At 40.2% G+C, this 13,274-nt stretch overlaps 1 protein-coding gene across 4 annotated transcripts in view; it reads left to right on the forward strand.

Annotated features, from left to right (window-relative positions):
* Nucleotides 1-13,274, forward strand: part of NPAS2 (neuronal PAS domain protein 2) — a 188,857-nt gene that overhangs the window by 108,140 nt on the left and 67,443 nt on the right. For all 4 annotated transcript variants that reach the window (XM_068564274.1, XM_068564272.1, XM_068564273.1 and 1 more), the window contains exon 3: nucleotides 8,640-8,788. In XM_068564274.1, coding sequence (XP_068420375.1) covers nucleotides 8,640-8,788 — 149 coding nt within the window. The remainder of the gene's footprint in view (nucleotides 1-8,639; nucleotides 8,789-13,274) is intronic.

Here is a 13,274-nt window from a genome sequence, read left to right on the forward strand (position 1 = left end):
TTATTTCTATTGCCTTGGGAGACTGACCTAAGAAAACATTAGTATGATTTATGTCAGAGAATGTTTTGCCTATGATCTCTTCTAGGAGTTTTATGGTGTCATGTCTTATGTTTAAGTCTTTAAGCCATTTTGAGTTTATTTTTGTGTATGGTGTGAGGGTTTGTTCTAACTTCATTGATTTAAACGCGGCTGTCCAACTTTCCCAGCACTACTTGCTGAAGAGAATGTTTTTTCCCATTGTATATTCTTGCCTCCTTTGTCAAAGATTAATTGACCGTAGCTGCATGGGTTAGATAAATTAAAATGGAATAAACCCAAAAGAAGGCAGGAAAGGAGAAACAGGAACAACAAAAAAACAAATGAACAAACAAAAAGTGAAAAAACAGAAAACAGATGGTAAGATGGTATACCTAAATCCAAACATATAAATAATTACATTAAATGCAATGGCCTAAACATGCCAACTAAAAGCCAGATCTTCAGAATGGATTTTTTTAAATGACATGACATTCCCTTTATATATGATGATATAGATAGGTTAAAAGTAAAACTATGGAAAATGATATACCACATAAATTAATTAAAAGAAAGCCAGAGTGGCTGTAAAATACTATAAAATAAAGTGTACTTCATAGCAAAGAAAATTGCCAGGAATAAAGAGTGATATTACATAATGATAAAGAGTCAGTATACTAAGAACACATAACAATTCTATATGTGTATACACCTAACAACAGGGCTTCGAAATACATAAAGCACAACCTAAAGAACTGTGACAAGAATTTAATATGCCTTTCTCAGTAATAGAACTAGTAGATAGAAATTCAGTAAGGATATAGAAGAATTTAAAAATACTATCAACCAAAAAGATATGCTTGACATTTGTAGAAAACTCCACCCAACAGTAGCAGAATACACATTATTTTCAAGTACACGTTGAACGTTCAATAAGATAAATCAAATCCTGCTTCACAAAACAAATGTAAAAAAGTCTAATGAACTGAAATTAAATTAGAAACAGAAATATAGTGGGGGGGGGGGGAAGATAGCACTTTTTTCACAGTACATTTCTAAGTAATCCAAGGGTCAAAGAGGAAGTCTCAAGGAATATTAGAAACTATTTTGAACTGAACGAGGGTAAAATTATAACATAGCAAAATCTGTGGGTTGCCTCTAAAGCAGTGCTTAGAGGGAAAGCTATAGCATTAAATGTTCATAATAGAAAAGAGAAAAGGTCTTAAGTCAAGAACTTAAGCTTCCACTGTAAGAAACTAGAAATGAAAGAGCAAAGTAAGCTCAAAACAAGAAGAATGGAAATTATAGATATAAGAGCAGAAATCAATAAGAGTAAAAACAAAAATAATAGAGAAAAATCAGTGAAACCAAAAGGTGATTTTTAAAAAATCAGTAAAATTGGTAAGCCTATGGCAAGAATGACAAAAAAAGAAGACATAAATTACCAACAGCAGGAATTTTATAAAGGAGATGTCACTGCACCACCCTTTAGACATTAAAAGGACCATAAGGGAATTCTTTGAACAACGGGACCTATATAAGTACAACAACTTAGATGGGAGGAACCAATTACTCAAAAACTATAAACCACCAAAACTCATACAAGAAGAAATAGAAAGCCTAGAATCCTATAACTAATAAGGAAATTGAATTTGTAGTTTAAAATCTTGTGAAAAAGAAATCTCCATACCCAGATGGTTCCACTGATGAATTCTGTCAATCATTAAAAGAAGAAATGTCACCAATTTTACACAGTCTCCTCCAGAGGAGGAAATACTTCCCAACTTATTTTGTGAGACCAGCATTACCCAGAAAAAGACAGTACAAGAAAAGAAAACTATGGACCAATATTCTTCATGAACATAGATGCAGAAATCCTCAACCAAACAGTAGCAAATCATATCCATCCATCTGTCTGTCTATATCTATCTATCTGCCTATCAAATACATCATGACCAAGCAGAGTTTTATCCAGGGGAAATAAGGCTATTCAATATTTGAAAACCAATCAGTGTATCAGTGTAACCCACCAAGTTTGAAAGCTGTGGAAGAAAAACCAAACCACATGATTATATTAAATGATGCAGAAAAGGAATTTGACAAAATTTGACTTCTATTCATGATATAAACTCTCAGCAAACTAGGAGTAGGAGGGAATTTCCTCCTATTTATGCATTTACATAAAAGGCATAAGGGCATTTGCATAAAACCTATGGCTAATATACTTAATGGCAAAAGACTGAATGTTTTCCCCCTAAAATGGTAAACAAGGTAAAAGTGTCTGCTCTCATGACTTTTATTCAACATCGTGCTGCTAGTTCTAGCCAGAGTAATGAGACAGTAAAAGAAATCAAAGGCATATTGATTGGGAAAAAAAGAAACAACACTTTCCTTATTCACAGATGACATGATTGTGTATATAGAACATCCTGAGAGACTTACCAAAAAAAAAAAAAAAGCTCCTATAACTAATAAGTGAATTTAGCAAGGTTACAGGATACAAAGTTAAAACACACAAATCAATCATCTTTCTATAGGTTAGCTATGAAAACTATTAGAAACTGATACTAAAAACATAATTTATAATCAATCCCCAAAAATGAAATACTTAGGTATAAATCTAATAAAACATGTATGAAATATGTATGTAAAAACTGCAAAATGCTCATAACAGAAATTAATGAAGACCTCAGTAAATGGAAAGACATTGTATTTATGTATTGGAAGACTCAACAGAGTAAAGATATCAATTTTCCCCAAATTGGTCCATAGATTTAAAAGAATTCCAATCAAAATCCCAGCAGAACTCTTTGTAGATAAAGACAAGTTACTTGTAAAATGTAATGGAAAGGCATAGGCACCAGAATGGTCAAATTAAAAAAGAATGAAATAATGCCATTTGCAGCAACATGGATGGACCTAGAGATGATCATACCAAGTGAAGTAAGTCAGACAGAGAGAGACAATATAATATCACTTATATGTGGAAACTGGAAAAAAATGATACAAATGAACTTATTTACAAAATAGAAACAGACTCACAGACTTAGAAAACAAATTTATGGTTACCAAAGGGGAAAGGTGGAGGGGAGGGATAAATTGGGAGATTGGGATTAACATATACACACTCCTATATATAAAATAGATAATCAACATGGACCTATTATATAGCATAGGGAACCCTACTCATTACTCTGCAATATCCTATATGGGAAAAGAATCTGAAAGAGAATAGATATATGTATATGTATAACTGAATCACTTTGCTGTACACCTGAAACTAACACAACATTGGAAATCAACCATACTCCAATAAAAAATAATTTTTTTTAAATTTAATGGAAAGGCATAGGCACTAGAATGATCAAAATAATTTTGAAAAAGAAGAATAAAGTTGGAGGAATCACATTATTAATTTTAAGACTTACTATAAAACTACAGTAATTGCACAGTATGGTACTGGTGGAGGGAAAGCTCCACATATCCCTGGAACAAACAGAGAATAGATAATCTAGAAACTGAATCACATAAAGTTGACCAATTGATTTTTTACAAAGGTGCAAAGGTAATTCAGTGTAGAAATGTCATTTCAAAAAAGTGGAGTTGGAACAACTGGACAACCATATGCAAACAAATTTTCACCTAAACCTTACATGTTATAAAAATAACTCAAAATGGATCATAAGTCTAAAGGTAAAATGTGTAAAACTCTTAGAAGAAAACACAGGAGAAAATCTTCGTGGCCTGAGGTTAGGCCAAGGGTTCTTAGATCTGACACCAAAGCACAATCCATAAAAAGCAAAAAATGGTTAACTTGGGCTTCATCAAAATTTAAAACTTTTACTCTGTGAAAGACACTTATTAAGAGAATGAAAAGGCAAGCTGGAAAAATAACAAATCACATGTCTGACAAAGGATTGTATCAGAATATATAACGAACTCTCAAACCTCAACAGTAAGGAAACAAACAGCCCCATTTTAAAATGCCAAAGGGCATGAACGGATGCTTCACCAAAGAGGATATACAGATGGCATAAAAGTACATGAAAAGATGTTCAACATCATTAGCGATTAGAAAAGTGCAAATGAAAGCCCAATGAGATAGCACTGCACATCTCTTAGATGAGCTAAAATAAAAAGTACTGACAATACTAACTCCCCTTGAGGATGTGGAACATCTGGATCACTCCTACATTGCTAGCAAGAGATAAAATGGTACCGCCACCCTGGAAAACAGTCTGGCGGTTTCTTAGAAAGTTAAACATACACTTTCCACGTGATCCAGCCATCCTACTCCCAGGTTACCTACTTCAGAGAGCTGACCACTTATGTTCGCACAAAAACCTGTACACAAATGTTTACGGCATCTCTGCTTATGAACGAAAATGGGAAACAACCGAAATCTCCTTCAGCAGGTGAATGGATAAGCCAGCTGTGTTAACATCCATGCAATAGAAAACTACTCAGCAATGAGAAGGGGAAGGTGTTGGTAGGTGCAGCAACTTGGACGAACCTCAAAGGCATCGTGCTGGGTAGAAGCCAGCTCAAAAGGTTTCATGCTGTCTGATTCTGTTTATATGACATTCTCAAAAAGAGAACACAATGATGGAGAACAGAACCGGGGCTTCCAGGGGTTACAGATGTGGAGAGAATGAGGGAGTTTTAGAGGGAGTTGTAGAAGGAGGTGGGAGAGTGCAGTGCCTCATAGCATGGGCACCTGAGTTGGCCTTCTCCACCACTTCCTAGTCCTGTGACGTCGGGAGTTATACAGCCTCTCAGTGCCTCAGCTTCACCTGTGAAATGGGAATGATAACAGTACCTACCTTCAAGGGTCATTGTCAGGATTAAAGGAATGAATACATGTAGGGCACTTAAAATAGTGCTATTACATAGTAAGTGCCCAGCAAGTGTTATCTATGTCACCAATGTCCCGTGGGAGACATCAGAAAAGATAACCTGGGGCTCTTTGAGCCCTGCATTCAAAGTCAAAGGCTGAGGCTTGTATCAATGTATGTTTAAAACACACACACACACACCCCTTCCCTTCCTCCTAGACCTCCTCCCTCTTTTTTTCTCTCTCTTAAACTCAATAAAAAGAAGACAAACAACCCAATTGAAAAATGGGCAGAAGATTTGAACAGACACTTCACAAAAGAAGATATACGAAAGAGGGTTAAGCATGTGAAAAGATGCTGACATCACTCATCATGAGAAAAATGCCAGTTAAAACCACAATGAGATAACGCTACAGCGGCTAAAGTGAAGAAAGACTGACAATGCCAAGTGTTTGCAAGGATGTGGAGCAACAGGAACTCTCATACGTTGCAGGTGGAAATGCAGAAACAGGACAGCCATTTTGTATAACTGTACGGTACTATCCTACAATGTTAAACATACTCTTATGATAAGACCCAGCAGTTTCATACCTTTGTATTTACCCCTGTGTCTACACAAAGACAAGGAAATGAATACTCAGAGCAGTGTTATTCTTTATTTTTCATTTTTTATACAAATTTTAAAGGTTACTTTCCATTTATAATTATTCCACAAAATTGGCTATAATATTGTTGTATAATAAGAACAGCATTATTCTTAATACCCCCAAAGTAGAAACAACCCAGTTGAATACCAGTCAGCAGTCAAAAGGAATGAAGTATTAATATATGCAACAGCATGGTTGAATCGCCGAAACTTTATGCTAAATAAAAGTCAAAGACTCTGTGCTATCTGATTCCATTTATATGAAATCCTCGAAAAGGCAAAGCTACAGTGACAGCAGACCAGTGGTTTCCCGGGGCTGTGGTCCAGGGGAGATCAACAGCAAACAAAGATGCAGGAGAAAACCTTTTAGGATGGAGGAGCTATTTTACAGCTCAATTTTGGTGGTGGTTCCACAGTTACCAAGATTCATCAAACTACACACATAAAATGGATGAGTTTCACTGAACATAAATAATGCCTTAAAGGAAAAAACAAACCCAAAGACTGATTGTTTAAGTGTCTTTCAACCTGTTTTCCCAGTGCCTTAGGCATGGTGGTCTCGGGGCCTGCCGAGCAGACCTCCTTATCAGAAATAAGGTCATTTAAGGCTTTTTTTTTTTTCCCTTCTTGGCTCAGAGCTGTGGATTCAGCTGACACTGACCAATTTCCAGTGGGCACCATCGTGTGTCCCAGGCGGAGGCGACAGAAGCAAGCTTGTGTTCCTGTCACTAATGATACAAGCCTTCATCATTGTCTCTGCCAGGCTGTGTTCATTGCCGTTATACCCACTGAAGAAGAGAACAGAGTCATAATGAGCTGGGTGTTATCTGCTCACCAATAATTTATAATGGGCAAACTAGGACAGGAACAGAGCTTTTTCTGACTAAGGAGGTTGCATGTCACTCTTCAAATCTAGGCCAAAAAATTATTTATAATGCATAGACAGTCACTCAGAAAGTTAAAAGTTTCCTTTCTTCTCTCCCATGTGTTTGAACAGTATGCTTTTTACCTTGGACTAGCACAAAGGCACCTCGGCATCTTACTGCTACACCTGCAGTCAGACTGTGGGAGAGATTGGGAGAGAGTGTACTTGAGGATGGTGACTGGCCTAGGAATGAGGCCTTTGTAGAAACGCCTTGAGGATTTCAGGTCCTCCCAAAAATCCAAGGAGAGAGGGGAAGGAGGGAAAAGTCAGGAAAAGGAAGAGACCCTTAGGTAAGGGTAGCTACCACGCGCTTTAGGTGAGCCTTGAAGAATTATCTCAGATGTTATCAGGAAACCCCCCAAACTGAGACAAAATCAGCAAAAGGTGACTTGTAAACGGGTGGGTTGAAACCAAGACAGGTCGTGTGCAATTAGGCAGTGACAAGCGGAATTGTTGTGGCCATCACAGCATCAAGGGAAAGGGTGTTTGGGGTGTGTGCCGCTCTTTCTAAGGGCTGTTTGGGGAAGGTGAATCTATGGTGATACTGACACCTGTGGATATTGGTACCTACCCTAGGGGAGGTGAATCCCTCTGAGGGGAACCTGCTGCGTTGTCACAAGCCACCAGCATCCTGTCCTGACCACGCGTTGGCCAGTGGCCTCCTGGTGGGTGATTTGCTGCTCCAGGCACCTTGACCCCGGGCCCCAGGGGGCCCGGACCAGCAAGTTCAATGGACCCTGCAGCTGTGGCCCTTGTTCTCACTCGGTGAGCTGACTTTCTGGAACGAATCCATCTGGGGTGAATTTGGGAGGGGTGGGTCAGCTTTGCCGGCCCTGGATCAGCTTTGAGCAAGCTGGCTGTGGAGGAGCGCCTGGCCTGTGGTGTGTCTAAGGATCAAGGCCTCTGGGGTGCCACAGCTTCTCAGACTTCTTCAGGCTATGGGGAGCGGGGTGGTCCCTTGTCTAGTAGAGCAGCCCCTGCAGCCGCGATTTCCTATCCGAGTTCCTGGGATCCTAGGCTTCCTCAGTGCCTCAGTGGCTCAGGGCAGATCCCCTCCCCTCAAACTGAGCAGCTCCACTTTGATCTCTTCTGTAGGCGTGCAGTGTAGTATGTCATTTTTTAAAAAAAATAAACTCTATTTTTAGAGCAGTGTTAAGTTCCCAGCAAAATTGAGTGGAAGGTACAGAGATTTTCCATATGCTCTCTGTCGCTATATATGCACAGCCTCCCCGATTACGAACACCCCACCAGCAAGACTGGTCCATTTGCTGCAACTGATTAGGCTACACTGACACATCATTGTCCCCCAAAGACCGTAGTCTAATTTAGGGTTCACTCTTGGGGTTGTACATTCTCTGGGTTTGGCCAAATATATGACACGCATCTGCCATTATAGTATCATATAGAGTAGTTTCACAGCCCTAAATATCCTCTGTGTCCACCTGTTCATTCCCCCACCACCTCAGCCCTTGGCAGCCACTGATCTTTTTACTGTCGCCATAGTTTCGTCTTTTCCAGAACGTCATAGAGTTGGAGTCCTCGAGTGTGGAGTCTTTGCAGATTAGCTCTTTCACTTAGTAACATGCACTGAAGTTTCCACCATGTCATTTTTAAAAGGGTTCAGCCACATTTAGCAGCTTGACAGTCACGTGCAGTCCCTGTCACATTGGCTGTGGACCATGCGTGGCTTGTGGATGGTTTTGTGTGGGGTGAGCCTGGACTCCCCAGCAGGATGATGAGCTCTGGGGCAGTGGGCAGGACATGTGCCCCTGGGTGGCACTGGCTCTCTACTGGACACTCAGGATGCCTGGCTATCCCTCGTGACTTGGCATCAGGGGCTAGGTGCTCTGGGTTGGAGGGGACCTGGTTTGGGCCTGAGGACAGACTGTCAGAGCAAACCCCTCGGGGCTGTTTATCTTGATAATCAGCATGTCGTTTGTTCTCTGGAGTCAGAGCATCTGGCTACAGAGCCGATCTGTAAGATTCTGCATCTGAGTCAGGACTCACTGATACTGTCTCTCTTTGTGGCCGGGAGCCTAGCGTAACATTTTTTCTGTCCCCATTACTCAGCTCGGAAATATGGCGCACGTTTCTTTCCTTGAAAAGTTTTGATTAGATGATCTCAGCAGAACACACTCTGACCGAAAGTGCCTCCGTCCCATAAGGAAGGCTTCCAGAAGTGGAATGTTCCAGTAACCTGTGTATTTTGCGTTGACAGAGCTTCTCGAAACAAGTCTGAGAAGAAACGTCGGGACCAGTTCAATGTTCTCATCAAAGAGCTCAGCTCCATGCTGCCTGGCAACACGCGGAAGATGGACAAGACCACCGTGCTGGAGAAGGTCATCGGATTCCTGCAGAAACACAACGGTAATGGTGACGCTTCTCTCCGTTTTTACTCCGTTCCTGCCATTTCCATTTGGCAGTGACTTCATCAAGGTGGTCTTCCTGCTTGGTTCTCTCTCCCCAGCAAACCCGATCTCCTCCGTCATAGGTTTCCTCTTTCCAAGGCACTCCACCCTCTAGAAAAACCCTATCTCCAGCAGGTTTGGGACGGGACACTCACCTCCCAAATTGCTTTCTCAGCCAGAGGAGGGAATCCAGAGCAGACTCACAGGTCGCACCCAACCCAAGCAGGGCGGCACTAACAATGGGAGCATCTTGATTAAAAATGTCTGGAGCAAGCCTTTTCGTATAGCCCTGCCATGCCCAGGTATTCATTTTCCAGTGGATCAGACAGTACTGGTGTCTCCATCCATTGCTGCCACTGCCCCTAAACGCTTTGGCCTTCTACCAAAGAGTTTAGGTAGAAGGAAAAAATTAATACCATGGAAAAAAAATACCATGGAAAAAATTAATCAAAAATAATTAATTGACTTAATATCAAATCCATTTTTTAATTGAGATGTAACTCACATAGCATAAAATTCACTGCTTTAAAGTTTATAGTTCTCTGACTTTTAGTATACTCACAGGTTGTGCAACCATAGACACTATCTAATTTTATCATCCCCCAAAGAAACCCTGTACCCCACTGGCAGTTACTTCCCATTTCCACCCTCCCTCCAAGTCTCGGCAACCACTGATCTATTGAATACTTTCTGTCTCTATAGATTTGCCTGTTCTGGGTATCGCATACAAATGGAATCATACAATATGTGGTCTTTTGTTTCTGGCTTCTTTCACTTAGCATCCTTATTTTAGCAAGTATCTGTATTTCATTTCTTTTTATGGCCAAATAGTATCCTATTGTGAGGATATACCACTTCACTTATCTGTTTATCAGTTGACAGATATTTGGGCTATTTTCACTTTTTTGGCTGTTAAATAATGCAGCTGTGAACATTCCTATACAAGTTTTTGAGTGGAGATATATTTTCAGTTCTCTTGGGTATACCTAGGAGTGGAATTGCTTGGTCAAATGGTAACTTGGTGTTTAAATTTTTGAGAAACTGCCAGACTGTTTTCCATAGCAGCGATATCATTTTTACATTCCCAGCAGCAATGTATGAAGATTCCAGTTTCTCCACATCCTCACCAACACTTGTTATTGTCTGATTGTGTGTGTGTGTCTATTATAGCCTTTCTGGTTGATAAGAAGTGATATTTCATTGTGGTTTTGATTTCCATTTCCCTAATATCTAATGATGTTGAGCTTTTCATGGGCTTATTGGCACATGGCAAATTTGTATGTCTTCTTTAGAGACTGTCTATTCAAATCCTTTGCCCATTTTTAATTGGATTATTTATGTTTTTGCTGTTGAGTTGTAAGATTTCTAGATACTAGACCCTTATCAGATATATAATTTGCAAATACTTTCCTCATTCTGTGGGTTGTCTTTTCACTTTCTTAATGATGTCCTTTGACATAGGAAAGTTTTAGGTTTGATGATATCCAATTTATCTTTTTGTTGGTGGTGGTGGTTTCTTGTGCTTTAGGTATCATATCTAAGAAACTATTGTCGATGAAGGTCATGAAGATTGAAATCTATATTTTCCTCTAAGAGTTTTATAATTTTAAGCTATAATTTAAACAGTTCGATATAAGCCATAGGTTAGATATTTGATCCACTTTGAGTTAATTTTTTGTATATGGAGTAAGGTAGGGAGTCAAAATTCATCCTTTTACATGTGACTATCTAGTTATGCCAGCACTCCACTCTTTTTTTTAAACTTTTCAATACTTTATAAAGGTATAACACTCATACAGAAAATACACAGATCATAACTGTACAGTTGAATTAGTTATGACAGAGTGAATACAGCCAGGAAACGAACACCCAGGTCAAGAAATGGAAGCTTCCCCAACAGTTGCCCCTTCCTATTTACTTCTGCTTTCCCCAAAGGTATTCTCTGGCTGACTTCTAATACCAGAGATTGGTTTCATCTGTTGGGCCCTTACTCAGATGAAATCATACATTATGAACATGATGTTTGTATGACTAGTCTGTGTTCTTCCAGTGCAATGGCTAATTCATTTTCATTGGTACCTAGTATTCCATTATATGAATTATTACTTGAATCCATCCTTGAACTTATGTCTTTCTCAAATCATCCTGTCTCCATTTTACTCTCCTTCCAACCCTTTTATGTCTCAGCATGGCCCACTCTGCCCTACTGCTCCCCTGTGGATGGTACCAAAAAATTGAAGAAGAGTTAGGAGGGTTCAGGAGCTACTAACAAGCAAGAACAGAATTCTTTTTTTTTTTTTTTCCTTAACCATGACACCAAACATATTAAAGTCAGAAATGTCAGATTACTGAGGAGATAATTACAGTTCTTCTGTGCTTACCGTGATGCTTCTCCTTCACTGAACATTTTCCTAGACAAGATGATTTCATGGAAGGGGGCACAGCTGGGACACTAGAAAGTTTCATTATACTTGTTATTCTTGTATTATTTCTGTAATAATTGTATATACCTATTACAAATGTGACAGTAATGATATATCTCCTTTTTTACCCCAAAGCTGCCCAGGGGAGAGTAAAGAATATGTTAATTGCTTTTGTTAAAAGTCAGAGAAGAACAGTCAAGCCTAGAACAAGAACGATAAAGTATTGCAGCGGGCTTCCTTGGTGGCGCAGTGGTTGAGAATCTGCCTGCCAATGCAGGGGACACGGGTTCGAGCCCTGGTCTGGGAAGATCCCACATGCCGCGGAGCAACTAGGCCCGTGAGCCACAACTACTGAGCCTGCGCGGCTGGAGCCTGTGCTCCGCAACAAGAGAGGCCACGATAGTGAGAGGCCCGCGCACTGCGGTGAAGAGTGGCCCCCGCTTGCCCCAACTAGAGAAGGCCCTCGCACAGAAACGAAGACCAAACATGGCCAAAAAAAAAAAAAAAAAACAGCAAAAAAAAACCAGATAGCTGTTGCATGAAAAAAAAAAAAAAGAAGTATTGCAGCAATATTTGATTGCCCCCAATAATTTAAGCAGAATGGTTATATTTCCTAAATGATGATTTAGCTAAATGAAAGAGCAGGTTGGTTTGATTACCAAGATATTGTGTGCAAATGACTCAAACTAGGTCAGTGCCACTGAGAAATAGGACAGCTGAGATCAAGTTCATCCGTGTGACATTTATGCTGGGCTCTGTCCACTGTGGAATTACAGAACTGTCAAATCTGGGACCTGGAAAGGATCAGTCAGCAGAAATGCAGCCTCCTACCACCAGGAGTGCCTGTGTCCATCTCACCTTTTTCTTAAGACTAAGGCCTACTCCACACAGCCCCCTGAAATGCAACCAGGATCAACCCCAGATCTCCCTCATCCTTATCCACATTCAAAAGAAAATAGAAAATCCAAGACAGATTTTATTGAGAAATATAATGGTTGGGCCAAAATTTAGATTAAAGCAAAAAACAAAAACAAACACTAACTTAACTTATAATCCAAATGGACATGAACTCCACAAGCATCTGCAGTGGAGTGGAGGATAGCATGATTAGCATTAATTCGGGGCTCACCTTGAGCCAGGCAGGCATTGTTCTAAGGGCTCCATAGAGTAACTCACTGGAGTGTAACTCATCTGAGCCTTACAGCGGCCCTTTGGGTTGGTACCTTTTCACAGACGAGGCAACCGAGGCACAGAGATGTTAGGCCACTATTATCAGACAGCCAGGAAGGTACAGAATCTAAACCAGGCATTCTGTCTCCAGAGCCCAAGTTTTTAACATTACACCGTACTGCTTCTCCACAAGACGTGATTTATGGGACTCTTATAGATAGAGACATCATAGCTACACTATAGCTGTTTATTACTGTGGCCATTTAGACTACTGGCTCTCACCCTTGGTGGCCCCTTAGAATCACCTGAGGAGCTTTTAAAAATACATGTAACTGGGTCACACCTCACAGGCCAACATCTCAGAATTTCTAGGGGTGGAACCCAAGTTGTGAGCTGGAGCCGGCTCGTACCAGCTTGCAAAAGGTGATTGTTAAATTTTCAAGAGTTTTACACGCCAGTTGACATCAAGTTGGCAGCTTGAAATCAGCCAGGGTCTGAGTATTTACACCATAAAAACAGGCAAACACTACTGTTGTGGGTGTGGAGAGCCTTTTACCAGCTCACCCCTGGGTCAGGCCTAAGTATCAGTATTTTTAAAGCTGCCCAGGTGATTCCAGCATGCAGCCAGGGTTAAGAACTGTGGATTTAGATGTGCTTTCTGCCTTCACGCTGAAGGTAGGCCACGTGATGCATCAGGCACGATGATGAGGTGCAGGTAGTCGTTATAATTATTTAGCTCTTTCCCCAATAATCTGTCAAGCATCCCTATTTTCTCAGCTTGGGAGATAAACCTTGATCCTGGAATGCATACTTTTTCTCTTTGAAGTAATCCAAATCAAAATGAGAACCTGA

This window comes from Eschrichtius robustus, chromosome 15 (genome assembly GCF_028021215.1).
Source record: "Eschrichtius robustus isolate mEscRob2 chromosome 15, mEscRob2.pri, whole genome shotgun sequence".
In the NCBI taxonomy this organism is placed as follows: Eukaryota; Metazoa; Chordata; class Mammalia; order Artiodactyla; family Eschrichtiidae; genus Eschrichtius; species Eschrichtius robustus.